The 27,725-nt window shown below is 37.6% G+C and overlaps 1 protein-coding gene across 2 annotated transcripts in view; it reads left to right on the forward strand.

Moving 5' to 3' along the window:
• Positions 1–8,495: 8,495 nt before the first annotated feature.
• The window catches only part of ZFYVE16 (zinc finger FYVE-type containing 16), a 52,570-nt gene continuing 33,340 nt past the window's right edge, over positions 8,496–27,725 (forward strand). The window contains exons 1-4 of one of the 2 annotated variants that reach the window (XM_007471978.1): positions 8,496–8,564; positions 21,996–22,104; positions 22,727–24,999; positions 26,337–26,768. In XM_007471978.1, the coding sequence (XP_007472040.1) occupies positions 22,035–22,104; positions 22,727–24,999; positions 26,337–26,471 (2,478 nt within the window). In that variant the 5' untranslated portion in view covers positions 8,496–8,564; positions 21,996–22,034 and the 3' untranslated portion in view covers positions 26,472–26,768. Of the gene's footprint in view, positions 8,565–21,995; positions 22,105–22,726; positions 25,000–26,336; positions 26,769–27,725 lie in introns of those variants that run through there. The other variant, XM_007471977.1, reaches the window with a different exon arrangement.

Here is a 27,725-nt window from a genome sequence, read left to right on the forward strand (position 1 = left end):
TCCAGCCAATAAATAAAAAAGAAATGATAGGCGCAGTGGTTGAGAATCCGCCTGCTGATGCAGGGGACACGGGTTCGTGCCCTGGTCTGGGAAGATCCCACATGCAGCGGAGCGGCTGGGCCCTTGAGCCATGGCCGCTGAGCCTGCGCGTCCGGAGCCTGTGCTCCGCAACGGGAGAGGGCACAACAGTGAGGGGCCCGCGTATCGCAAAAAAAACCACCAAAAAACAAATGATAGATTACAATGTCACCATTTTGCAAACTCCAAATCAAAGGATGAATCCAAGTAGTGATTATCAATGGTTGTTAACATCACTGAAAGAGAGCCAACAAGATATTATGTGTCTCCTGATGGAAGTACACACCATCTATGAAGCAGACTTGCCAAAGAAACTGAACTGTATCAAACCAAGCCTCTAGATCTAGCTACAAGTTTACAGGAAACACAGAGGCAAGAAACACGTGTTAAAAGATACTATGTGGAGGGAGGTGCAGAAAAGTCCAGATACTGAAAATTTTATGGGCTAAAAGACATGGCTTTTTAAAAAAACAAATTGCCAGAAACAAAAAAGAGGGAACTTTATTAGACATCAACCAATCTCAATTTTTTGACCTTATTTGGATTTTGATTCACACAAGCTACTTTAAAATGATGACATTTATGAAACAATTGGAAATATAGACAGCAATGCTTAAATATTTGACATTATTGAAGAATTACTGTTAAATTTTTCAGGTATAATAATGGTATTATTAATATATTTTTGTGAAGAGCTATTTCAGAAATACATACTGAAGTATTTATGAATGAAATGATATGACGGGAGATTTTCTTCAAAATAATAAGGTTGGGTAAGGCTATAGATAAAACAAAGTTATTCATATTGAAGTAAGATACTAATATTGGATAGAAAAGAATTTCATTGCATTATTATTTCTACTTTGTAAAGTGCTTATCTTTTAAATATACGTGTTGAAAAAATTTAGAGATGTAAAGATATGATAAATATAGCAGAGGGAGGAACACTCTCAAACACATTCTATGAGGCCACCATCACCCTGATACCAAAACCAGACAAAGATGTCACAAAAAAAGAAAACTACAGGCCAATATCACTGACAAACATAGATGCAAAAATCCTCAACAAAATACTAGCAAACAGAATCCAACAGCACATTAAAAGGATCATACACCATGATGAAGTGGGGTTTATCCCAGGAATGCAAAGATGCTTCAGTAAACACAAATCAATCAATGTGATAAACCTGATTAACAAATTGAAGGAGAAAAACCATATGTTCATCTCAAGAGATGCAGAAAATGCTTTCGACAAAGTTCAACACCCATTTATGATAAAAACTCTCCAGAAAGTCAGCATAGAGGGAACATACCTCAACCTACCTCATAATAAAGGCCATGTATGACAAACCCACAGCCAACATCGTTCTCAATGGTGAAAAACTGAAACCATTTCCTCTAAGCTCAGGAACAAGACAAGGTTGCCCACTCTCACCACTATTATTCAATATAGTTTTGGAATTTTTAGCCATGGCAATTACAGAAGAAAAAGAAATAAAAGGAATCCAAATCAGAAAAGAAGAAGTAAAACTGTCACTTCAGTTTTACTTTATTTGCAGATGACATGATACTATATGTGGAGAATCCTAAAGATGCTACCAGAAAACTACTAGAGCTAATCAATGAATTTGGTAAAGTAGCAGGATACAAAATTAATGCACAGCAATCTCTGGCATTCCTATACACTAATGATGAAAAATCTGAAAGAAATTAAGGAAGCACTCCAATTTACCATTGCAACAAAAAGAATAAAACACCTAGGAATAAACCCACCTAAGGAGACAAAAGACTTGTATTCAGAAAACTGTAAGACACTGATGAAAAAATTAAAGACAATACAAACAGATGAGGAGATATACCATGTTCTTGCATTGAAAGAATCAACATTGTGAAAATGACTCTACTACGCAAATTCAGTGCAATCCCTATCAAACTACCAATGGCATTTTTCACAGAACTAGAACAAAAAATTTCACAATTTGTATGACAACACAAAAGACCCCAAATAGCCAAAGCAATTTTGAGAAAGAAAAACGGAGCTGGAGGAATCAGGCTCCGGGACTTCAGACTATACTACAAAGCTACAGTAATCAAGACAGTATGGTACTGGCACAAAGACAGAAATATAGATCATTGGAACAGGATAAAAAGCCCAGAGATAAACCCACGCACATATGGTCACCTTATTTTTGATAAAGGAGGCAAGAATATACAATGGAGAAAAGACAGCCTCTTCAATAAGTGGTGCTGGGAAACCTGGATAGCCACATGTAAAAGAATGAAATTAGAACACTTCCTAAATGGATTAAAGACCTAAATGTAAGGCCAGACACTATAAAACTCTTAGAGGAAAACACAGGCAGAACACTCTATGACATAAATCACAGCAAGATCCTTTTTGACCCACCTCCTAGAAAAAGGGAAATAAAACCAAAAATAAACAAATGGGACCTAATGAAACTTAAAAGCTTTTGCACAGCAAAGGAAACCTAAACAAGACAAAAAGACAACCCTCAGAATGGGAGAAAATATTTGCAAATGAAGCAACTGACAAAGGATTAATCTCCAAAATTTACAAGCAGCTCATGCAGTTCAATATCAAAAAAACAAATGACCCAATCCAAAAATGGGCAGAAGACCTAAATAGACATTTCTCCAAAGAAGATATACAGATTGTCAACAAACACATGAAAGGATGCTCAACATCACTAATCATTAGAGATATGCAAATCAAAACTACAATGACGGTATCACCTCACACCGGTCAGAATGGCCATCATCAAAAAATCTACAAACAATAAATGCTGGAGAGGGTGTGGAAAAAAGGCAACCCACTTGCACTGTTGGTGGGAATGTAGTGATACAGCCACTATGGAGAACAGTATGGAGGTTCCTTAAAAAAACTAAAAATAGAACTACCATACGACCTAGCAATCCCACTACTGGGCATATACCCTGAGAAAACCATAATTGAAAAGGAGTCATGTACCACAATGTTCATTGCAGCTCTATTTACAATAGCCAGGACATGGAAGCAACCTAGTGTCCATTGATAGATGAATGGATAAAGAAGATGTGGCACATATAACAGTGGAATATTACTCAGCCATAAAAAGAAACGAAATTATTTGTAGTGGGGTGGATGGACCTAGCGTCTGTCATACAGAGTGAAGTAAGTCAGAAAGAGAAAAACAAATACCGTATGCTAACCCATATATATGGAATCTTTAAAAAAAAAAAAGGTCATGAAGAACCTAGGGGCAAGATGGGAATAAAGACACAGACCTACTAGAGAATGGACTTGAGGACACGGGGAGGGGGAAGTGTAAGCTGGGACGAAGTGAGAGAGTGGCCTGGACTTATATACACTACCAAATGTAAAATAGCTAGCTAGTGGGAAGCAGACGCATAGCACAGGGAGATCAGCTCGGTGCTTTGTGACCACCTAGAGCGGGGGGATAGGGAGTGTGGGAGGGAGGGAGATGCAAGAGGGAGGAGATATGGGGATATATGTATATGCATAGCTGATTCACTTTGTTATAAAGCAGAAACTAACACACCATTGTAAAGCAATTATACTCCGATAAGATGTTAAAAAAAAAAAAAAGAGGGCTTCCCTGGTGGCACAGTGGTTGAGAGTCCGCCTGCCGATGCAGGGGACACGGGTTCATTACCTGGTCCGGGAGGACCCACATGCCGCAGAGCGGCTGGGCCCGTGAGCCATGGCCGCTGAGCCTGAGCGTCCAGAGCCTGTGCTCCACAACCGGAGAGGCCACAACAGTGAGAGGCCCGCGTACCGCAAAAAGAAAAGATAAATGAGATTCTCCTCAAAATAATTCAGTTGTGGGGTGAGGGATAGAGTGGGTGAGTTTATAGGTAAAATAAGATCTGTGACCATGAGTTGATTTTGAATCTGAGAGTTCTATTGCACTAGTCTCTGTACTTTTATGTGATTGATGTTTTTCATTAAAAAAAAAGTAAAAAAATTCACTATCATTCTTAGTAGTAGTAGAGGTTAAGCATGTGTTTACAACAAAATGTATTTACCTGGTAAATCATAATAATTGTAAGTACAGAATAATTTATTTGTGAAGGCAAAACACATTGGGAAATGATGCTGCCGTAAATAGCGTCATTGAGACACCACCCTGGTATATGGTTCAGAATAGCCACGACCAAATCTCAGAGACATAAAACAAAGTTTATCTGCCGTGACAGGCTAAGTAAGCTATGTTGCAGTAACAAATTATCCCCAAATCTCAGTGGCATATAACAATAAGGTTTATTTCTTGTTCTAGAAGTGCTCTGGAATCCCTCAAGAACTCACACTAATGGAGTGGCCACAGTATGAAGTCTGGTCTATTGCTGTGCCAGAGGGAAAGGAGGCTCTGGAGTGCCTCTCATTGGTAAGTAAAATATCCAGTCTAGAAAGACACGTGTCACTTCTCACAGTTCATTTGCCTCAAACAGTCACTTGGCCCTATTCAACCACAAGGGGGCCAGAAGATACCCTGCCATCACGTGCCCAGAAGACAGAAGAACTAGAAATATTTGGCAAAGAAATCTGATCCCCCTCAACAAGAGAACCCACGTCATGATGTTGAAGCTGTATCAAACCTGAGCCCCGGGGACTTCCCTGGTGGCGTAGTGGTTAAGAATCCACCTGCCAACGCAGGGGACACGGGTTCGAGCCCTGGGCCGGGAAGATCCCACATGCTGCGGAGCAACTAAGCCCGTGCACTACAACTACTGAGCCTGTGCGCCATGACTACTGAAGCCCGTGCACCTAGAGCCTGTGTTCCGCAGCAAGAGAAGCCACTGCAATGAGAAGCCCGCACACCACATGGAAGAGTAGCCCCCGTTCGCCACAACTACAGAAAGCCCAAGCAGCAACGAAGATCCAACGCAGCCAAAAATACATAAATAAATAAATGTGTTAAAAACAAACCAAAACAAAACATCTGACCTGGGAATCACTGTACCTTGCACCACCTCTAAGACAGTATCCAGACACAAGTGCTCATCAATCCTTTCGTGTAAATTTCTCTCTGATGACTCACAGTCATGCAATATATTGTATGCAGAGATTGCATAATGAATGTAAGGTAATTGGTTGGCTCAATTACGAATTCAGCAATACTTCTAAAAAGGAATCATTCCATTTTTCCTCTTGGATTATTAAAGTAATATGTTCTCATTACAAAAAAACCTGGAAAATATGGAACACTCGAAAGAAGAGGGAGAAATCATTCATAATTTCACCTTCCAAAAATAGAGTTAATATTTTAGTGGAATTCCTTCCAAACTTCTTCTATGGATTTTTAAAAACTAGTTCGCACGGTCACCAAAACTATAACCATTTCTTCATTGGTGACTTTGTTCCAAATAGCTGATCCAATTGGCCCTAGACCAGCAGACAATTTTTAAAAAAGCTGTTTCAGCTCTTTTTCTTGTAACATGGGTGTTTTAGCATGGTTATATATCACTTAAATGCAGATGGGTAACTAACAGTTGCATGTCACATTCTGTATTTTGGAGCAATGAATCCCTAGTTCTAAAACTGCTTGTTAGTCTCAGACCAGCCATGAAACAAATAAGTAATTGTAATAGTTATTTTCATTTGCTTCTGGTATTTTCTCCACCCAGTTTACTTATGAAAAGGGAACAGCTTTGGAAGTTCATATTACAATGGAATTTAAGCCTCTTAAAATCATCAGGATCCTGGTTACCTTTCAAAATAATAAAAACTGCTGATGATCCAAGTGATGACTAGTTAGTCTAAGGAATAAATTGACCAAGTATGTTATAACTAGGATGATGACTTTCCCCAAGTCCAGAAAACATTTAGTTATAAATAGGATCTTTAGGTAAAAGATGATACATTGAATATTTCAGCAATATTACTCAACTTTTGCCAAGGACTCTTTTTCCTTAATATTTTATCCGACATTGCATTTGATGTGTAGCTTTCTTCTTTATTTCAACCAACAAAGGAAATCACAGAAAATTTGACCAAGAATCTATACAAAGCTCTTGTAATTTTACTATACTGCAGCAATCTCTCAGCTATTTACGTTAATAAATAAAAGAATGGGGCTTCCCTGGTGGCGCAGTGGTTGAGAGTCCGCCTGCCGATGCCGGGGATTAGGGTAGCAATTAAATAGATTCACAGGCACCAAATATGAGATGATTTCAAACAAATCTTTCAAACACTGTACTTTTTTTCTTGAAATGTACTGGTTATAGGAGTTTAATTGAATTCCATGCTTCTATGTTTCCAGCAAATAATTTTGATCATTTAACTGAAATTGGAGAGGATACTGGCAAGAGAGAACTCTGGCACAAGTAACATATAAAAGCCACTGAAAAGAGAGAAGCTTTCTCCAAAATTAATTCCTCATATTCAAGCTTGAATAGACTCTAAAGAAAATGAGTTTTCTCTTTCAAACCAGGTTAGCAAACTATACACAAAAAAAAAAAAAAAAAAAAAAAGAATGACACAGTGGATTGTGAGCTTCTTCAGGGCAAAAATCATAAATTATCCATCGTTACAGTCCTTACAACTCCTAGCATAATGCACTGTATAGAGGAAACACCCATAAACAAATAAATGTGATACAAAGTACAATTTATATGTGAAAGGTAATTGGGTTTCGGTACCTTGTTTATTTTCCTTCTTGTTACTCATCTAAATCTTTGTATTCTGAAATATCTCCTTATAATTTCCAAAACATAAGTTACTGAATTAGGTCATGTGAACATTTCTTGATATGATTTGACAAGTAACTTTCCAAAATCTTTGTCTTAATTTATATCCCCAACAGGGTATGAGTGCTCATTTCATTCTACTCTCACCAATGGAGTCTATTCACAATGTAAACAAACTAATTAGATCCATGGGAAATAATACCTCTTTTGTCTTCTTTTCATTATTAATGAGTTTGAACATTAGTAAAATATGCAGTAGGCATTTAAATTCCTTATTTTGTGAATTGACTGTTCATGTATATATTTTTCCCATTTACCTGTTTAAGGTCTTAGTGTTTCCTATTTCTAGTCTTTGTCCTCACACTGTGCAATATAAATACTTCTATCTCAAATATGTACTTGTATACATGCATCTTTGCTGTAAGACTGTGTTTCTATAAGGGTAGTGACCCCATTTTATTTATCTGTGAGCAACACCAGACACATAGTAGAGAAAATGCATACTGTTCTTCGTAGGATTATTCCTAGGATTAAATGAGATGACCTAAGCAAAGTATTTAACACAGTGTCTGTCACATAGCAGATGCTCAATAAATTATTTTAAGCAATCAATACAAGTTTCACCGTTGAACTAAAGCCACACCATTTCATTTCAGAATTTGGGAAAATCAAGACGAAGTATGTTTGAAAGATCAGTAACCATGCTTGTCCGATTTGCATATTTGGGATTTGAACGCTGATTCTCAAATCTTTCACCGCAAATTACATCAGACTTAACATATTCCTGAGATACTAAAACTCTTGACATTTTTGAAAGAACAGTATGAATTCTGAACCGGTAAAGCCTTTTGGCAACCGACGGATTCTTTTCCCCAGTCTGTAATACCCTGACCTCACACAGATGTCTCTTCTTCCCTCATTTAAATTTATAGGAAACTTGTGGTGAACACGGTAAAGCTCAAAGCACAAATATACATCACATGATTGACATTTACTTCTCCGGATGAGTTAGCTTTTGTTTTCAGACAGGGGAGGCAGCTGTTCTCGCGGCCACTGTCAGAAAAGCAGAACTAAAGCAAGGAGAGGCAAAGGCAGAGCCCTCGGGAATGGCCAGTCGGCTGCAGAGCTTAAGGCTTGGCAGGGGGGTAGGAGCATTTTGGTTGCTGCCAGGGTGTGAGGGGGAGGGGGGCTGCGGGTGGTTGCAAAACAAGCCCGAAGCAAAAAAAGTGAGGTTTTTTCTGGGAAGGCAGCAGCGCTGGGGGGCGCAGGCCGCGTTGGCTGCCCAGCAGGCGGGTGTGTACAGTACAGGCCGCAGGACGCAGGAGGCTGGGGGCGGGGGAAGCTGCGTCTAGGTCAGGGAAGGGCAGAGGAAGCCGGACACGGACGCAGTCATCTCCCGATCCCAGCTCCAAGGCTTCTAGTGGGAAACCGAGTCCCGATCTACGGCCGATCTTCAGGAGCCCCAGTCACCCTAGTCACCCCAGAACCTCCTCAGGCCTTTCCGGTAAGAAGCCCTGCGCCCGGGGCTTACAACCGGCATGGCAGCGCGCAGGCGCCTCGTGAGCTGGGAGGCCGCGGACGCAGAAGGAGGGGGCGTGTGAGGCACAAAAAGCCTTCTCTGCGCCTGCGCTGTCTGCTCTCCCTAGGTCGGGGGGGTAGGGGGGTAACAAACCTTGAACCGACATCGCGCACACCCTGGATTCCCGGCCGGGGTCGCTCTTCACTCCTTAACGCGGCGTCTCGTCAAGCCTCACAGAGCTCCGCAGGGGTGTGGGGAGGTAAGATCCCCCTGGAACAGGCGTCTTGGCCTCTCCTCACCCCTGCTGCCCTCGGGGAGGGGGCGGGGTGACCGCTGGTCGCGCTGCCCTAGGCGCTGGGTCTGGCCCTCCTGTTCCTCCAGGGGCCGAGCCTTGAGCCCCCGACCCATTCCTTTTCCGATCCCCCCTGAGCTGGCTGGGAAATAAGGACTCTCAAACCTCGCGGCTCCTCGGTAAAGCCTGTTGGGCCGGACCAGGCCAGGATGGCAATCACGGCCGCTGTTTGCCGGGTCCCACCCACTCGGGCCTCCCGGAGTGCTGGGCGCTGCCGGGGGAGCAACCCCCGGGCCGCGGCGGATGGAGGGAGAAGAGCCCCCAGGGCCGCCTGTCTCTCCAGGCAAGGGGCTGAGCCTGCAGGAGGGACTGTCGCTCCCGAGGAGTGAGTGGTAGCCTCTGCGCTGAAATGACTCTGCCCCCGCAGAGGAATCTGTCATCGCCGCCCGTGCTCTAGCAAAGCCCATTCTCGCACCGATGCATTTTCTCATCGTTTTAGACCAGAAGGACGCGCTAGTGTCCCTTCGTCTACCTTTTGTTTAGTACCTTTGAAAAATGATAAAAGATGATCTAACTTTTAAACTATAAACTTATTTGTACTACCGTGACTGCATGATACTATATTCCAGACTAAGGGAGTTCTTGTTAGTTTGACTCGTGTGGAAACCAGTCCATACATTTGATAACTTAATATTTTTCCTTTAATAAAATAGGCAGTTTGTTGATAGAATTAGGTTCCTTAATTTATTATTTTGAGCTTGTCTTTTGAATTGGCACAAGTTCAGTGGTTTGATCTAGTAGAACTATATATAATTTTTCACCTAATTTCTTCCCTTTTTTCTCCTCTGGGTATTAAACCGCATGTTTAGTGTAAAAAAAATGAAATATAATAAAGAATAAGGAAAAATAATCAACTTTAATTCCACATTTAAAGGTAATCAACAATAGTTAATTTTGACTTTTCACCTGAGTCTTTTTTTTTCCCGTGGCATTTTCTTGATTGAAATAATGAGATTTTATATACAGTTGGATTGCCTGCTTTTCTTGCTTAAAATTATATTTTAAGCATTTCCCCATGTTTTTAAAAAGCTTCACAGACATGACTTTATGATTTTTGATTACACAACTGATACATGAGCAAAGTGTCTTTTGAAACAGTTACATTACAGATAAAAATAAATTCCCTTTTAATTATCATCCCCAGTTATAATATTACATAATATGATGGTGTCACAGTTTATTTAATCCAGTGGGTCTCAGGATCCCTTTATACACTTAAAAATTATCGAGGACTAGAAGAGTTTTTGTTTTCTAATGCAGTATATATATACCATTTTAGAAATTAAAACTGAGAAAATTAAAAAAATTTTACTTATTTAAAATAACAATAACCCATTATATATTGAATTAAATTATATTGTTTAAAGTAACTATATTTTTAAAAAAAATTTAGTGAGAAAGATGGCAATGTTTTACATTTTTTGTAGGTCACTTTAATGTCTGGCTTTGTAGGAGACGGCTAGATTCTCATATTTGCTTTGCCCTTCAGTCTGGTGTGCTACCTTGTTTAAACTGAAGCCTATTAAGAAAATCCATCCTCGCACAGATCGGTATTTGGAACAGGAAGGCCCTCACCCCCCGAAAGCTCTTGGGGTCTTTAGGGTTCCGCAGACCACAGTTTTAAAAAGCTTATTTAATCATTCTTGTATTGATGAGCTGTTAGGTTCTTTGCAATTTTCACTATTACAAACATTGCAACATTGAAAGTTCTTTATGTGTTCTTGAGCCTAAGTACTAGTGTTTCTCTAGAAGTGGAATTGCTAGGCCATAGAGTATATACTTAAAAAAAAAGTTTTAATAGACATAAACAATCACTTATGATGCCTACATAATTTTCTGTGTCCTAATATCAGTGTTTAGATTGTTTCAATTAATGATTTTGCAAAATATCTTTGCATATTTTCAGTTGTTTTGGATTATTTTCTTGAATTTATGAAATGAGAATTGTTAGATCAAATGTTAGGAATCTTTTTGAATCGATTGATGCATATTATCACATTGTTCCCCTGAGTGAGTATACCAGTTTATTTCCTATCATCCGTGTCTGAGATGCTCTTTTTATCAAACACTTACCAACATTGAGTACTTTTATTATTAAAAAGATCATATTCTGATCTAGTAGGCAGTGAATGGTATGTATTCTGATTTGTGTTACTTCGGTAATGCAGGTTGTACATTGAATGTTTTTTCATAATCTTACTAGTTATCTGTGCATATTGTTTGCCCATTTATGGTCCAGTGTCCAAGTGTTTTTCTAACAGATTTGTATTATCTTTTTACATTATAAGGATACATGCTATCATTTTTTTTTTTTAAGGAAAGGAACAAAATTATCTTTTTTCCTGTTTATAGAAGTGGTATATTTTTGTTAAAAAAATACTATAAGAACATGTAATATTAGATGTTATGCTTACATAATCTCAGACACCATTATGAAAAGTTTGGTGTTTGCTCCTCTGTATTTTTTTTCTTGTGACTTTGCTAATACCATAATTTTTTTTTACAACTTATTTGTAAAAATGGATTTGTACTATGCATGAAGTTTTACAATTTGATTTTTCTGTCTTTTAGCATTATATATTGGATATTTTTTCATGGAATGACATAGAACTGTGGGCAAAGTTTTTTCAGAGTGGCTTTAGGAACACCAGTTGTGACCTTGAGTTATCTGATGTCAGGCTCCTATCCTCTTCTATATTCTCTTCCTAGGTGATTTCATCTATTAACAGCTATGTGCTGCCAATTCCCAAATCTTTATCTGTCTCAGACTTCTCTCCTGCATTCCAGATCCTTATATTCAACAGCCTATCGGACATCTCCCCCAGAATGTTCTCAAGGTACTTCAAACACCAGTCCAAACGTGAACTCGTGTTTTCCCTCAGTCCTGCTCCTCTTTGTATTGCCTGTTATGGTCAGTGCTACCTCCGTCTACCCAGTCACTTGCGATGGCAACCTGGTAGTAATCCTAGCTTTCTCCCTTGCTTTCACTCCCCAAAAGTTCCCATTCTTTAGCCGCTTTTTTTTTTTTTTTTTTTTTTTTGCGGTATGCGGGCCTCTCACTGTTGTGGCCTCCCCCATTGCGGAGCACAGGCTCCGGATGCGCAGGCTCAGTGGCCATGGCTCACGGGCCCAGCCACTCCGCGGCATGTGGTATCTTGCCAGACCAGGGCACGAACCCGTGTCCCCTACATCGGCAGACAGACTCTCAACCACTGCGCCACCAGGGAAGCCTGGGAATTTATGTTTGTTACCAGCCTCCACGTTTAAATACTGCACTTCTCCCCTCCTTTATATTTGCAAATTAGTTATATGTTAATTTTTAGTTGAATTATTATTTAGTGTTTGCATCATTTATGTAAATATTGTGTACAGCTGAGCCAGGTAGTATACTGTGATGATACTTCCTTTCTTATATAATTCTTTGTTTTTCGTAGAGTTAATAATCATCTTGGTTTTTTAATATATCTTTTCATATCTTTTATTTAATCTATTAACAACCTTTCAGGCAAGATGTGTAAATCTCCTGTTGGTAGATTCACACACATCAGATAATCTGTTTGTTTATTTTGCAACATCTTTCCTGTAATTGTCTGTCACCCTGCCTCCATCTTGATGGGTTGCTCTCTAGGCCTGTTGTACAGCTATCTTCCTGAAGTGTCCTTTTATGCTCATCTGTGAATTTCATTTTTCTCTCCCCTGTGTGGGATAACCTGTTTCCAGGATGTCAGGTCTTTTTTCTTTCTTGGTGTCGTCTTCATGTTGGCAAAGTACATCTTCTAGTAGTTTCCTGAGAAAGACTGAATGGGAGGCAAATTTTGACATACCTCCTTCATTATGTGTGTGCATGTATGTGCACATGCATTTCTTTACTTTCCAGCATTATAAGATACTCCATGCTCATCTTGTATATTTCCTGTCTCAGTCTTAACAATCAGCGATTTCTCCAAGGAGCCTTTGTTCCTTTTGTTGGAGAAACCAAGATCTGGGCACTAGTGTGCTTGTTGCCACTAAGACATATTGCTTTTAGGCCCTTTCAGCTGATGGAGCAAGAAATATGGTTTATGCTAATATCTATAAATATTTCAAATAAAAAATTATTACAAATGTGTAACCATCTGTGTCCATATTAAGCTAAACATGAATTTATACTGATGTCTCCAACTCAAATTCATTACCACTTGGATTATTCTAGCTTCCTTCCCTTGCTTATATATAACCTTCCCCTCCAAAAGTGGAAACGTCACTCCCAGCATCAGCCATCCATTTATTTAATTTCATTTCTAGCATATGTTTATGATGGTTTCAGAATTAACCCATACCCCCAGGAGAAACAACTTTATCAACTAGAGTACAATGCTTGTGTTGCCTTTAGACTCCACTTATTTCCAAAGGTAGAACTTTATTTCTCCACCCCCTTCAGCATTGGTTGTTTTATACATTCGTAATGCATTTAGACTTTTTTTTTTTCACATTCTGCATTCCATCTGAGTCCCCCAACCTTCTAAACATTTTTTAAAATTTGCGTACATTGAGGTTATTCTTTGTGTTATAAAGTTGTATGGGTACTGACAAATGCTTAATGTCTTGTATTCACCATTATACTTGATCTTAGCCAAAAGGCCGAGAAGCGATTGTATTCACCATTATAGTATTATACAGAATAGTTTCACGACCCTAAAAGATCCACTTTGCTTTACCTGTTCAGTCCTGCCCTACTCCAAAGCACTGGCAATCACTGATGTGTGTACTGTCACTCTAGTTTTACCCATTCCAGAATGTCATAAAATTAGAATTGTATAGTATAGAGATTTTTTAGACTGCTTTCTTTCACTTAGCAATACCCATTTAAGATTCATCCATCTTTTTGTGGCTTGATGGTACATTTCTTTATATCACTGAATAATGTTCCATTGCATGGATGTACCAGAGTTTATTTAGCCATTCACTTACTGAAGGACATCTTGGATGCTTCCACATTTTGGCAGTCATGAATAAAGCTTCTATAAACATTCACATCTCAGTTCTTATGTGGACATAAATCTTTAAATCAGTTGGGTAAATACCCAGTATTATGATTGCTGGTTCGTATGGTAAGACTATGTTTAGTTTTGTGAGAGACTGCCAAGGTGTTTTCCAAAGTGGCTATACCATGTTGCATTCCTATCAGCAATAAATGAGAGTTCCTGCTGTTTGGCATCCTTGGGGCATTTGGTATTGTCAGTTTCTTGGATTTCAGCCATTGTAATAGATATGAAGTAGTATCTCATTATTTTAATCTGTAGTTCTCTAAAGATAAATGATATTGAGCATTTTATCATATGCTTATTTGCAAATTTTATATCTTTTAAAATTTTTATTTTAGAGTATAGTTGATTACCAATCTTGTGTTAGTTTCAGGTGTACAGCAAAGTGATTCAGTTATACATATACATGTATCCATTCTTTTTAAAATTCTTTTCCCATTTAGGTTATTATAGAGTATTGAGCACAGTTCCCTATGCTATACAGTAGGTCCTTGTTGGGCAAACTTTATATCTTCTTTGGAGAGGTATCTGTTCAGAACTTTTGCCCATTGTTTAATTGGATTGTTTGTTATCTAATTATTGAATTTTAAGAGTTTTTTGAGGACTTCGGACACAAGTCCTTTATCAGTTATGTGTTTTGAAAATATTATCTCCCACTCTGTGGCTTGTCTTCTCATTTTCTTAACAGTGTCTTTTTCAGAGCAGATTTTTTTTTAACTTCAATAATGTCCAACTTATCAATTTTTTTCTTTCATGTCTCATGCCATTGGTGTTATATTTAAAAATTCATCACCGGGGCGTCCCTGGTGGTGCAGTGGTTGAGAGTCCGCCTGCCGATGCTAGGGGACACGGGTTCGTGCCCTGGTCTGGGAAGATCCCACATGCCGCGGAGCGGCTGGGCCTGTGAACCATGGCCGCTGAGCCTGCGCGTCCGGAGCCTGTGCTCCACAACGGGAGAGGCCACAACAGTGAGAGGCCCACATACCGTAAAAAAAAAAAAAAAAAAAAAATTCATCACCAACCCAAGGTTATATAGATTTTCTCTTATGCTTTTTCAAGAAGTTTTTAGAATATTGCATTTTACATTTAGTCTCATCCATTTTATTTTTAATTTATTTCTTCTTCCAGTTTCATTGAGATAAAACTGACATACAGCACTATATAAGTTTAAGATGTACAGCATAATGATTTGACTTACATACATCATGAAATGATTACCAGAGTAAGTTTCGTGAACATGCTTTATCTCATATAGATACAAAATTAAGGAAATAGAAAAAAATTTTTTTCCTTGTTATGAGAACTCTTAGGGTTTACTGTCAACAACTTTCATATATAACATACAGCAATGTTAATTATATTTATCATGCTGTACATTATATCCCTAGTACTTATTTATCCTATAACTGATGTTTGTACCTTTTTGCTACCTTCATCCAGTTCCCCCTCCCTCCACCCCCTGCCTCTGGTAACCACAAATCTGATCTTTTTTTCTGAGTTTGTTTGTTTGCTTTTGAAGTATAAATGATCTACAATACTATGTTAGTTCCTGGTACATACTATAGTGATTTGATATTTCTATACATTTCAAAATGATCACCACAATAACTCTAGTTACCATCTGTCACCATACAAAGATATTAAATAATTATTGACTGTATTCCCCACCCTGTACATTTCATACCCATGACTTATTTATTTTGTAACTGGAAGTTTGTACCTCTTAGTCTCCCTCATCTAGTTCTCTCCTCCCCCCATCACCCTTCCTTCTGGCAAGGGGGATTTGTTCTTTATATATATGACTCTTTCTCTTTTGTTGTGTTTGTTCATTTGTTTTTTAGATTGTACATATAAGTGAAATCATATAGTAATTGTCTTTCTCTGTTTGACTTATTTCACTTAGCATAATACCCTCTAGTTCCATCCATGTTGTTACAGATGGCAGTTTTGCCATTTTATTTCCATATGTCTTTGTTCTCTTTGGGTTGATCTTGTTTGGGACTGTCTGTGATTCCTTGATTCTGTGGGTTCTGAATGTCTGTTTCCTTTCCCAGGTTAGGGAAGTTTTCAGCTATTATGTCTTCAATTATGTTCTCTGTCCCTTTCTGTCTCTCTTCTCCTTCTGGGACTCCTATAATGCAAAGTTAGTACACTTGATGTTGTCTTAGAGGTCTCTTAAGCTATCCTCCTTTTTTTTTTTTTAATTCTTTTTTTCTTTTCCTGTTCAGCTTGAATGATTTCTACTACTCTGTCTTCTAGTTCGCTGATCTCTTCCTCTGTATCATCTAGTCTACTGCTGATTCCTTCTGGAATATTGTTTTTCTTTCAGTTATTGTATTCTTCAACTCCATTTGGTTCTTTATATTTTCTAATTCTTCGTTGGAAACTTCCCACTTCTCACTGTGCTCATCCATTCTTTTCCTGAGTTCTTCGAGCATTTTTATGATCATTAACTTGAACTCTTTATCAAGTGGATTGCTTATCTCCACTTAGTTCTTCTGGGGTTTTATCTCGTTCCTTCATTTGGAACATATTCCTCTGTTGCCTCATTTGCCTAATTCTCTGTCTTTATTTCTGTGTATTTGGTAGGTTGGGTATGCTTCCTGATCTTGGAGAAATGACCTTATGTAGAAGACATCCTATGATGCCCAGCAGCATACTCCCCTCTCATCCCCAGACCTATCTGCTCTAGGGAGTGCCCTCTAGGTGGACTGCATGGGCCCTTCTGTTTTTTTGGGGTGACTGCTATGGGCATCCTGGTAGGTGTGGCTGACCCCTTGTCTGGTTTGGTTGCCAGGCCCTGAGTAGTGTGAAGACTGCTGGCTGCTGGTGGCAGGGCCAGGTCCTAACATGGCTGGCTGCATGGCCTGTGGTGTCCCAGTCCTGATGCTAGACAGCTGGTGGGCAGGGCTGGGTCATGAGGTGCTTGGACCAGGACTAGTGCTGGCCATTAGTGGGCGGAACCAGGTCCTGAGGCTGGTGTTGGCCTGTTGGCGGGCAGGGCTGGTTCCTGACATGGTTGGCTGTGAGGTCTGAGATGTCTTGGAGCTGATGCTGGCCTGCTTTTGGTTAGGTCCAGATCCCATGGCTGATAAGCCAGAGGGAGGATTCCAAAATGGTGCTTGTCATCACCAGTGTCCTTATGGTAGAATGAGCTCCCCAAAATGACTGCTGCCAGCATCTATGTCCCCAGGGTAAGTCCCAGTTGCCTCCTGCCTCTCCAGGAGTCTCTCTAAGATCAGCAAGTGGGTCTGACCAAATCTCCTTTCAAATTACTGCTTCTGCCCTGGATCTCAGAGCATGTGTGATCTGGTGTGCACAGTTTTAAGAGTGAAGGCTCTATTTCCCCCAGCCCTCTGGCTATCCTGAATGTAAGCCCAAAGCCCAATGTTTTAGGAGACTCATTCTCCTGGTGTAGGACCCCCAGGCTGGGGAACCTGACATGGAGCTCAGGCCCTTTGTTCCTTGGGGAGAACCTCTGCAGTTGTAATTATCCTGCTGCTTATGGATCACCCACCCAAGGGTATGTGTCTTGACTGTACCATGTCTCCACCTCTCCTACCCATCTTGTTGGGGTTCCTTCTTTATATTAAGTTGTAGAAGATCTTTTCTGCTCATTCTCATCAATAGTTGCTCTTTAAGTAGTAATTTTGGTGTGCCCACGGGAGGAGGTGAGCTCAAGGTCTTCCTATTCCTCTGTCTTAGCCACTCCCCCTTTATTATCCATTTAAAATACATTCTTATGTAAGGTGTAATTCTTGCAGTATTTCATACTTTTCATTATTATTATATTTGTTATGGTGACCTGGGATCAGTGATCTTTGATGTTACTACTATAACTTGCTGAGGGCCTTGATGACTGTTAGCATTTTTAGCATAAAGAATTTTTTAATTGAGGTGTGTACATTGGTTTTCTTATACATAATAGTATTGCACACAATAAACTACAGTATAGTGTAAATCTTTAAATCATTTGGACAAATACCATATAAATTTTATGTGCACTGGGAAACCAAGAAATTTGTGCAACTCACTTTATTGTGATATTCACTGGTCTGGAACCAAATCTACAATATCTTCAAGGTATCCCTGTATTGTGTTGACTGTTATAGGTCCTTTGCGTTTCCATATACACTTTAGAATCAGTTTCCTGAGTTCTATCTACAAAATAGCTTACTGGGATTTTGATTGGGATTGCACTGAATCTACAGATCAGGTTGGAAGAACTAACATCTTAACAGTATTGTGTCCTTGTCCATGAACATGGACTATATCTCCATTTACTTAGATCTTCTTTGATATTTTGTCAGCATTTTGTAGTTTTCCACATATAGGTCCTGTATACATTTTATACTTATATCTAAGCATTTAATTTTTGAGGTATATTGTAAAAGCTGTTTTTTAAAATTTCAAATTCCAACTGATCCTTGCTCATATAGGAAGCATTTGACTTTTGTATATTAACCTTGTATCCTGCATCCTTGCTATTACACTCACTTTTCCATATTGGGGGGGTCAGTTTGGGGAGATTTTCTACATTGAAAGTCATGTCATCACAAATAAAGACATTTTTATTTCTTCCTTTCCAAACAGTGTACCTTTTATTTCCTTTCCTTATTACACTAGTGAGGGTTTCCATACTATGCGCAATAGGAGTGGTGAGAGAAGACATCCTTTTCCTTGATCCCAGTCTTTGAGGGTAGGGCATCTAGTTTCTCATCACTAAGTATATTGTGTAATGGTAGCTGTAGGTATTTTATGGATATTCTTCATCAAACTGAAGAAGTTCCCCTCTACTCATAATTTGCTGAGAGCTTTTATCATGAGTAAGTATTGGGTCTTGTCAAATGCTTTTTCTTTTGCATCAGTTCATATGATTATATGATAATTTTTCTTTAGTCTGTTGATGTGGTATATTACATTGGTTAATCTTCAAATGTTGAACCTGCCTTGCATACCTGAATAAATCCCACTTGGTTGTTGTGTATAATTTTGTTTATACATCGCTGGATTCAATTTGCTAATATTTTGTTGTGGGTTTTTACTTCTGTGTTCATAAGTTACATTGGTCTGTAGTTTTTCTTTCTTGTAATGTCTTTATCTGGTTTTGGTATTAGAGTAATGCTGGTCTTATAGAATGAGTTAGGAAGTGTTCCCTGTGCTTGTTTTTTTCTGGAGGAGACTGTGGAAGATTTGGATCATTTCTTCATTAAATATTTGGTAAAATTCACCAGTGAAGCTATCTAGACCTGATGAGTTTTTTGTGGAAGGTTATTAATTATTGATTCAGTTTCGTTAATATATATAGGACTGTTCAGGTTGTCTGTTTTTCCTTATGTGAATTTTGGTAGTTTGTGTTTTTCAAGGAATTGGTCCATTTCATCAAAATGATCAAGTTTGGGGGCATAGAATTGTTCATAATATTGCTTTATTTTCCTCTAAGTGTCCATGGTATCAATAGTTATGACCCCTCTTTCACTTCTGATATTGGTTATTTGTATCTCTCTTTTTTTTTAATTAGCCTAGTTTATCAATTTTACTTTTTTCAAAGAAAGAGTTTTTGGTTTCAGTGGTTTTCTCCGTTTCTCTATTTTCCTGTTTTTAATTTCATTGATTTCTGCTCTGATCTTTGTTACCTTTCCTTCTACCTACTTTGGGCTTAAGTTGTTCTTTTTCTAATTTCCCAAGGTGGAAGCTTAGATTATGGATTCTCAGATCTTTCTTTTTTAATATATGCACTTAATGCTATAAGTGCCCCTTTAAGCACTGCTTTTACTACATTCTGTAAGCCTCACTTGAATTTTAAGATTTGTGTTATCAATTTTCATGATCTTTTTTCTTCACATATTCTTTACGTATGGCTTCCTGTTGCTGTTTCATAGTCACATTGCTTTTTTTTTCTGAGAATATTAGTTTCTTTGAAGTTTTCTTCTTCCTATATTGTCTCTTCCTCCAAGTTCCTTTTATTTGTTTTGGTGCCTATGTGTTTTCATGTACTTTTGTATATGTATGGTATAAAGAAAATTTAAAAATGGAAATAAAAGAATAATATGCTTTAATGAATAGGATGGCATACCATTGTTAATGAGAATTGTTCTGAAGTTTACCTTGTGCTAGCATAATTATTGTTTCTTTGAAGATGACATTTTCTCTCCGGCTGTTCTATCTTGGAGTTCAAAAGTTTCACTGTAGAGTATCTAACTGTGGACTTCTCTTTACAGTCGACCATTGAACCATGTGAGGGTTGGGGTGCCGATTCTCTGCAAGTCAAAAATTCACATATAACCTATAGTCAGCCTTCTGTATCCATGGTTCCTCCGTATCCATGGTTCCTCCATGATTCAACCAACTCTGTGGAGTATTGCAGTATTTACTATTGAAAAAAATCTGCAGATAAGTGAGCTGTGCAGTTCAAAGCCATGTAGTTCAAGGGTCAACTGTATTTATATTGCTTGGTAATGGTAATGGGTTACCTATATCTGTTGTGTTTTTCATCAGTTCTGGAATTCCTGGCATTATCTTTTCAAGCATACTTGTTCCATGCTCTGTTCTCCTTACGGGGCTCCATTCTCATTCTGTCATCCATGTTTTTTAACTTCTTTTTTCATATTTTCTTCTTCTTCATCTCTCTGGGCTACATTTTAGGTTATTTCTTCAGATTTCTTCCTGTTTGTTCAATTCTCTTAAGCTCTATATAATCTTTTTTAACCCATCTTTAAAGTACCTCTCATTTTTTCTGAGCCTCATATGTCCTCAGTTCATGGTGACCATCATAAGTGGCTCTAGTAAAGCCCTTTCAGTAGTTTATTGTCTTTTATCCTTCATTTCCCACTCCTATTCCTTACTCAGGGCACCATTCAAATGTGTTTAATAATCTGTATCTTTTTGTTTGTATATTATTGCAAAATTTGTATTGTTTTATTGTGTTTTACAAAAGTAACAGTTTATAACAGACTGGAAGTTAAAAAAAAAAAGTTATTCACTGTCAACTGTTTAAGGTACATTGCTGAAAAGTGTTCCCCCTTCTGGATTTAGCCAATTGCTTTCTTTTGATATCATTTAACTTGTCCCTCTATCCTTGAATTTCCTGTAAATATGCAGTTAGTGCTAAAAACTTGATTAGATTTGGATTCAGGTTTTTTTTGTTTTCTTGTGGGTTTTTTTGGGCAGGAATATTTTGTATGTGATTCTATGTCTTCCACATTAATTGATGGTGAAATTGGTCACTGGATTTAGATGCGTTGGCCTGATCCCACCATTATAAAGTTCCCCTCAACCTTTCATCTAACAGTTTTAACATCCATTGATAGCCATTGCGTAGTCCATTTATTGTTTTAGGGACTATGAAGAAATGATTTAAAAATTTTTAATATCCTTCTGCATTTATCAACTGGAATTCTTATCTAAAGAATTCTTCCTCAGCAACTGTTTTCTTATCCTAAAGTACATTTTGTAAATAAAGGGCAGGATAAATTCTTAGTTCTTTTCTCTTAGTATATCAATTTTCAGAGTAAAGGGTTACTGCCCTAGCAACTCTCTAATGAGTGGTGGTTTTTGGTTTTGTTTTTAGTATCATTATGATCTCTTGGTTTGTTTGTTTTTTTCAATCCGTTTGAGTTGTGGTCAGTCCTTTGTAGTCTTCATTTATTTGAGGTTCATTTGTCCCATTTAAGCCAGTGATACTTAGCTCCTGTGTCCTTTTTATATTGTCCCATTAGTCATTGATAGATTCCTTCAAGGTGTCTCAGGCTTATTTGATGGAGCTCCTGCCACAGATCAGAGGTTCTTCTACTTTATCCATAAAACTAACTTTTAGTTTTCTTGTACCTCTCTCACATGCTTGTTTTCTATTTCTTTAATTTCTGCTATTAGCTTATTTGTTTTCATTCTTTTTTTTCTAGTATAAGCATCTAAGTCTCTAGGTATCTGTCTTTAAGTATTCACTTTTGCTGAATCTCGCAAGTTTTTACATGCAGTATTTTTATTTGTGTGTAGTATATTTTATATTATTTGATACATGGTACTTACAACTATTTATAGCTTTCAACTATGCATTCTTTGACCCATGAGTTATTTAGATAAGTGTTTAAAATTTTAAATAGTTTATGTATGCATGTTATGTTGTTAGAGTTTGTTTTCATGTCATTTTTGTATATATAGAGGAATCTCCCCAACTAAATTACAGATTCTTCAAAGCAATACTCTTAAATTTTATTTGTGTCTATTCCCTGGCTGTGTTTCTTGGCATGCAGTACATGGCATAATATTTATATGTCAGAGAATTAAATGAACTATCATACTTCGTATTTTCTAGGCACACAAGAATTAAACTCTGAGTAAGTCTACAAGTAGGATGGACAGTTATTTTAAAGCAGCAGTCAGTGACTTGGATAAACTCCTCGATGATTTTGAACAGAATCCAGGTTTGTCAGTTTTTCATTTTTACCATTAATGTAATTTTAAAATGTCCGTAATTAGTACTCTTAGCAAAACTTGGTTTCAATTTTGGTCACATGGTTATCTTCTGTAAAACATTCACTTATTATAATGAATTAGTGTATTCTTATACTGAATAGAACCAATAGCCAGAAATAGAAGTAAGAAAGGTAGAAGTTTCTCTTCAGATACACGTTTAGGTAAAAGAAAGACCTTTAAAAACAACATACGAACCAGCTGAAAGCAACCTGAAAGTTCTATATTACTATGAAAGATAGTATTTTCCTCATCTTAGGATGAAGACTAGGAAACTGGAGGGCAGAACAAAGAAGTTAGATTGTTTTTCAGCTCTTCCTTCGTCTGGTTTTTATAGTGCAACTGAGTTATTTTGAGTAGAATTTCTATCATATTATGACATCTACATTAAAAAGTAAAAACCCCAAGTAGTTTAAATCCAAGTGAAAATAATTTTGGAGGTTATTACTATTTTGCAGGAGAGTGATATATTTCTGGTCTAAAAAAAAGTTTAGAAGTCATAGAAACCATAACGTCTTTGTAATAATTTTGATTTGGGTCTCCTGACTAACATTATATTTCTATTTTAATTAGATGAACAAGATTATCTCCAAGATGCACAAAATTCATATGATTGTAACCGCTATTCAGTCTCTTCAGAGTTGGCTTCCTCACAGCTAACTTCACTGCTACCAAAGGATCAACAATGCATTAATTGTTGTGCCTCATCAGAAACAGGCTATGAAACAAATCAAATTGCCCTGAATGAAAAAACACTTGAGGGACTAACTTCTATACAAAATGAAAAAAATGTAACAGGACTTGATCTCCTTTCTTCTGTGGATGGTGGCACTTCAGATGAAATCCAGCCTCTATATATGGGACGATGTAGTAAACCTGTCTGTGATCTGATAAGTGACATGGGTAACTTAGTTCACGTAACTAATAGTGAAGAAGATATTAAAAAATTATTGCCAGATGATTTTAAGTCTAGTGCAGATTCCTTGATCGGATTGGATTTATCTTCAGTGTCAGAAACTTTCTGTATTTCTTCAACAGACCATGGTAATAATAGAGTCAGAGAGGAACAGAATGATGTCAGTTCTGAATTACAAAACAGAGAAATCAGTGGAACTAAAGAATTTGGTATAAAAGTAGATACGACACTTTCAGATTCGTGTAATTACAGTGGAAAAGAAAATTTAGAGGATAAAAAGATCTCTAATCAGTTAGAACCAGTTGTTGATTTTAACATGCCATCTGCTTTGACTCAACAAAGTTCCAAAATGTTTGATGCCAAAGACCACGTACAGTACAAGAACCAGCCATGTGAATTAGTAAAAGCTGATGGCTGTTTGGTAAAAGAGGAGGTAGATGTGCCAGTCATAGCTGCCCCAGAATGTTTAAAAGAAGGAGGCAGCACAAGTGCTTTGTCTTGCAGTCTTCCAAAAAATGGAGGTTCATGCTTAAATGATTCAAATTTAAGAGATGAAAATTTCAAGTTACCTGACTTTTCCTTTCAGGAAGGTAGGACTGCTATATTTATAAAACAATCTGCAAAAGAAGACTCAAGAAATTTAGATCTTAAAGATAATAAAGATGAAATCCAAGATTCTGCTTCAACTTTACATGTTTCAAGTGAAAATACATATTCCTCGTTGTCCTGTCTTCCAGTACCTGGGTCTTTGTGTGGATCATTAATTGAAAATAAAGCTCATGGTGATTGTTTACCCCAGAATGAATATAAAGATAATATAAAAGATGCAGTGACTGTGCATGAAGAAATACAGAAGAATATGACTTCAGGTGGGGAACCTTTGAAGGAGACTGATCTTTTGAAACAGGAAAAATGTAAAAACGTACCTCATCAGCCATTAATTGAAAAGATGGGAGATAGAAAGGCAGATTCTAACCAGATGGTAGTTAGAGTTGAGTCTTTGGATTACCCTGATAACACCAGTTTTTCTACAGCTGCAGAATCTCAAATAGAGCTTTCTGGTGCTAATGCCCCAGAATCTCCTGATTGTTGTGAAGGTTTCACTTTTTCAAGCAATGATATCAGTGGACAAGATTTGGATTACTTTAATATTGATGAAGGCATGAAAAGTGGTGCACCAGTTAGTGATGCTGAACTTGATGCCTTTCTAACTGAACAGTATCTTCAGCCTAGTAACATAAAACCATTTGAAGAAAAGGTAAATGACTCAAAATCTCAGATGAATCAGATAGAGGTGAAAGGCCCAGATGATGGAAATGTCGATAATATATATTGCAATGCTGAAGCAGAAGCTACTGGGGAAAGTCCTGGTATTAATATGATTTGCGAAACGGTTGATAAACAGAATACAACAGAAAATGGTAGCCTTTCTTTAGGGGAGAAAAGTACAATTCCAGTTGAACAAGTGTTATCTAGCAGTAAGTCTGAGATTACAAATGAATTATCAGTCTCTGATAGTAACAGTCAATCTGTTCACGTTGGAGGCGCCAGACCTAAGCAACTGTTTAGTGTTCCATCAAGAACAAGGAGTTCAAAGGAACCAAATAAGCTGGATGTTCCAAATATGCCTGAAAGTGAACCCAGAATAGCAAATACCATTGTTCCAACCACCTGTGCTACAGATTCTGTGACTGATCCTCAGGTTAGCTTCAATTCTAATTACATTGATATAGAAAGTAATTTTGAAGGTGGATCCAGTTTTGTAAATGCAAATGAAGAATCTCTGCCTGCAAACACTTGCAAAGAAGGCCTTGTTTTGGGCCGGAAACAACCTACTTGGGTTCCTGATTCAGAAGCTCCAAATTGTATGAACTGCCAACTCAAATTTACTTTTACAAAACGGCGACATCACTGCCGAGCATGTGGAAAAGTAAGCTATAAAAATCTTTGTCTTTTATTCTTTTGAGACATTTTAAATGAAATTTAATGGGACAAAAAAGCTGATAAAGAGATGATTACAAGATTCAGTTAGTTTAAAATCGTTTTTCACCTACGTGGAAGTGTATAAAGCACTGTCATTTACAGATTGAGGTTTGAATAAATGTCACATTGTCATGGGTATTACATACTGGGAAATGAGGAACACTAATTTTTGTGAAATCTAAGAATACGTTTCATTCTCTCTCTAACATGAACACGTCAGATGCATGGAATTCAGTCAGCTTCCAGTTTATCCTTGAATACTTAATTTCAAGACTACTCTGCAGCTAGTGTTATGCTCGATACTTGAGGTAAACACTGAGAAAAAAAGCAGATTGGCTTGCACAAGGTTCAGAACACTGAAGCTGTGACCTCATTTGTGTTCTGACTATCTTAATAGTCTGTGGACTCAAGAGTTGCCTCTAGAAATAATATTGCGTTTTTTTCAGCATTTTCCAGTAATAAGTTAGTCTCAGATCAACCCTACTCTCTTTTAGAAAAATAACATTCTACTTGTTTTTCTTTTTTTTTTAACTGAGTATAGTTGATTTACAATATTATGAAAGTTTCAGGTATCGAACATAGTGATTCACACTTTTTAAAGATTATACTCCATTTGTAGTTCTTATAAAATACTGGCTATATTCCCTGTGCTGTACAATATATCCTTGTAGCTTATTTATTTTATATTTAGTAGTTTGTACCTTTTAATCCTCTACCCCTATCTTGCCCTTCCCCACTTTCCTCCTCCCGATGGTAACCACTAGTTTGTTCTCTATATCTGTGAGTCTGTTTCTTTTTTGAATAACATTCTCCTTTTAAACGTTGTAAAGGAGGGGGACTTCCCTGGTGGTCCAGTGGTTAAGACTTTGTGCTTCCACTGCAGGGGGCACAGGTTCCATCCCTGGTCAGGGAACGAATAAGATCCCGCATGCAGCGTAGCAAGGCCAAAAAGTTAAAAAAAAAAAGTTGTAAAGGACCACAGAAAGCTTGTTAAGTTATGAACTTATTCATTAAGAAAGTTTTTGTTCCCTTCCAATTAACATAATTGATTTAAAGGAATTCTCATCAGAGATACAATTTTAAATTACAGAAACCTCATTTAAGTAAAATAATAAAAATAAAAAGAATCATTTAATAATTACCTATGATTATGGTGATTAGAAAACTTGTTTATGTAATCAGAAAAATGGTTTTTGGTTAGAGTTCGGGTCTCTCCTCCCCCTGCCTCCCTCTGGTATAAACATGCTTGAAACAAAATCAAATTTGATATTTTGTCCTTTATAGGTATTTTGCGGTGTCTGTTGTAATAGGAAGTGTAAATTGCAGTATCTAGAAAAGGAAGCAAGAGTATGTGTAGTCTGCTATGAGACTATTAGTAAAGGTGAGTATTACCCTGACATATCTTTTTCCAGTAATTGAATATATCTTAAAAACAACTGGATTGTGACAAAGATAAACTTCTTTATTTTCTTAAGGCAGGGACCTAGTGTTGACTTATCTGGCTTAGGTGGGACATCCCAAGGCTTGGTTTCTCTTCTTTTTGTTCTACTCTCACAATTATTACTACCAGTGTGGAAAGGAAGCGTTCAGTTTCTGGAGTGGCAGTTCATTAACTTTTAACAGGTACCAAGTCCCCTAAATGCTGCATTTCATCTGCCTATTTGTTTTTGTCACCATCATTGTCATCCTCATCATCTTAATCTAAACATTTATAGAATATCTACCCATAAATAGTATACAGTCTTACATATTAATAGCATAAGGCAAGATAATAGTTCCCACCTTATAGAAAATTACAACCTAAAGTGGGAATAAAAGATAAAGTATAATATTTATAGTTTTTATATAAATTCATAGGACTGTCACACTATTTGCACATTTTTGTCTTTTATATATTTTTTCCCTTCTCAGTTTTAGAATTTTGTTTGTGTTTCCCATTGTTTCTCTGGCTCCCTAGCTAGCTTACTGTTATCAGCAATAATCTTACTTGAGTTCTCACAGTTTTGTGTGTGTGTGTGTGTGTGTGTGTGTGTGTGTGTTTCTTCAAATACACATTTGTTCTTTTGAGTACTTCTTGGCATTTTCAAAGATTTGTTGACAGTTTAATTCCCAGCAAATATTACTTGGGACTTTTAAGACCAGGCCTGTGCGCTAGCCCAGGTGCTGCTTCCTGTTATCCAGGAGAATAAATACCTGATAATAATTTGTTTTTCTCTTTTGAATGAAGATAAATTTTTTCAGCAATTCTTCAAAAAGCTCTGATGTGAGTCTGTTAGCCTGAGGTAAGCTGCTTTACTCCCTGCTGTTGACCTCTGCTCTGGAAGATAATAGAGTGTAAATCTTCTTGTATTTCCATGTTACCACGAGTGTTTATGAAGAATTTAAGTGCCTGTAGTTGTTTTGTTTTTTGCCTATGCTGTTTGAGTAGCCTTTAAGACTACTGCTGGTGCTGTTAGCCAAGCAACCTGCTAGAGTTAGGAAACCTTAGAGCTAGCTCCCACATAATTATCTCTCCCCATTTAAAAAATAAAACAGCCATGAAGATTTGAAACATTATTTGAGTTGACGGGTCAGATTTTTAGGTGAACACTGAAACATATTGACCATAAGGATCCAGGAGAGGAGGAGACTTAGTCACTGGAGAGACTTAGTAGCATAGTGAGAGCAAGCATT

This window comes from Lipotes vexillifer, unplaced genomic scaffold (genome assembly GCF_000442215.2).
Source record: "Lipotes vexillifer unplaced genomic scaffold, Lipotes_vexillifer_v1.1 scaffold83, whole genome shotgun sequence".
NCBI classification, from domain to species: Eukaryota; Metazoa; Chordata; class Mammalia; order Artiodactyla; family Lipotidae; genus Lipotes; species Lipotes vexillifer.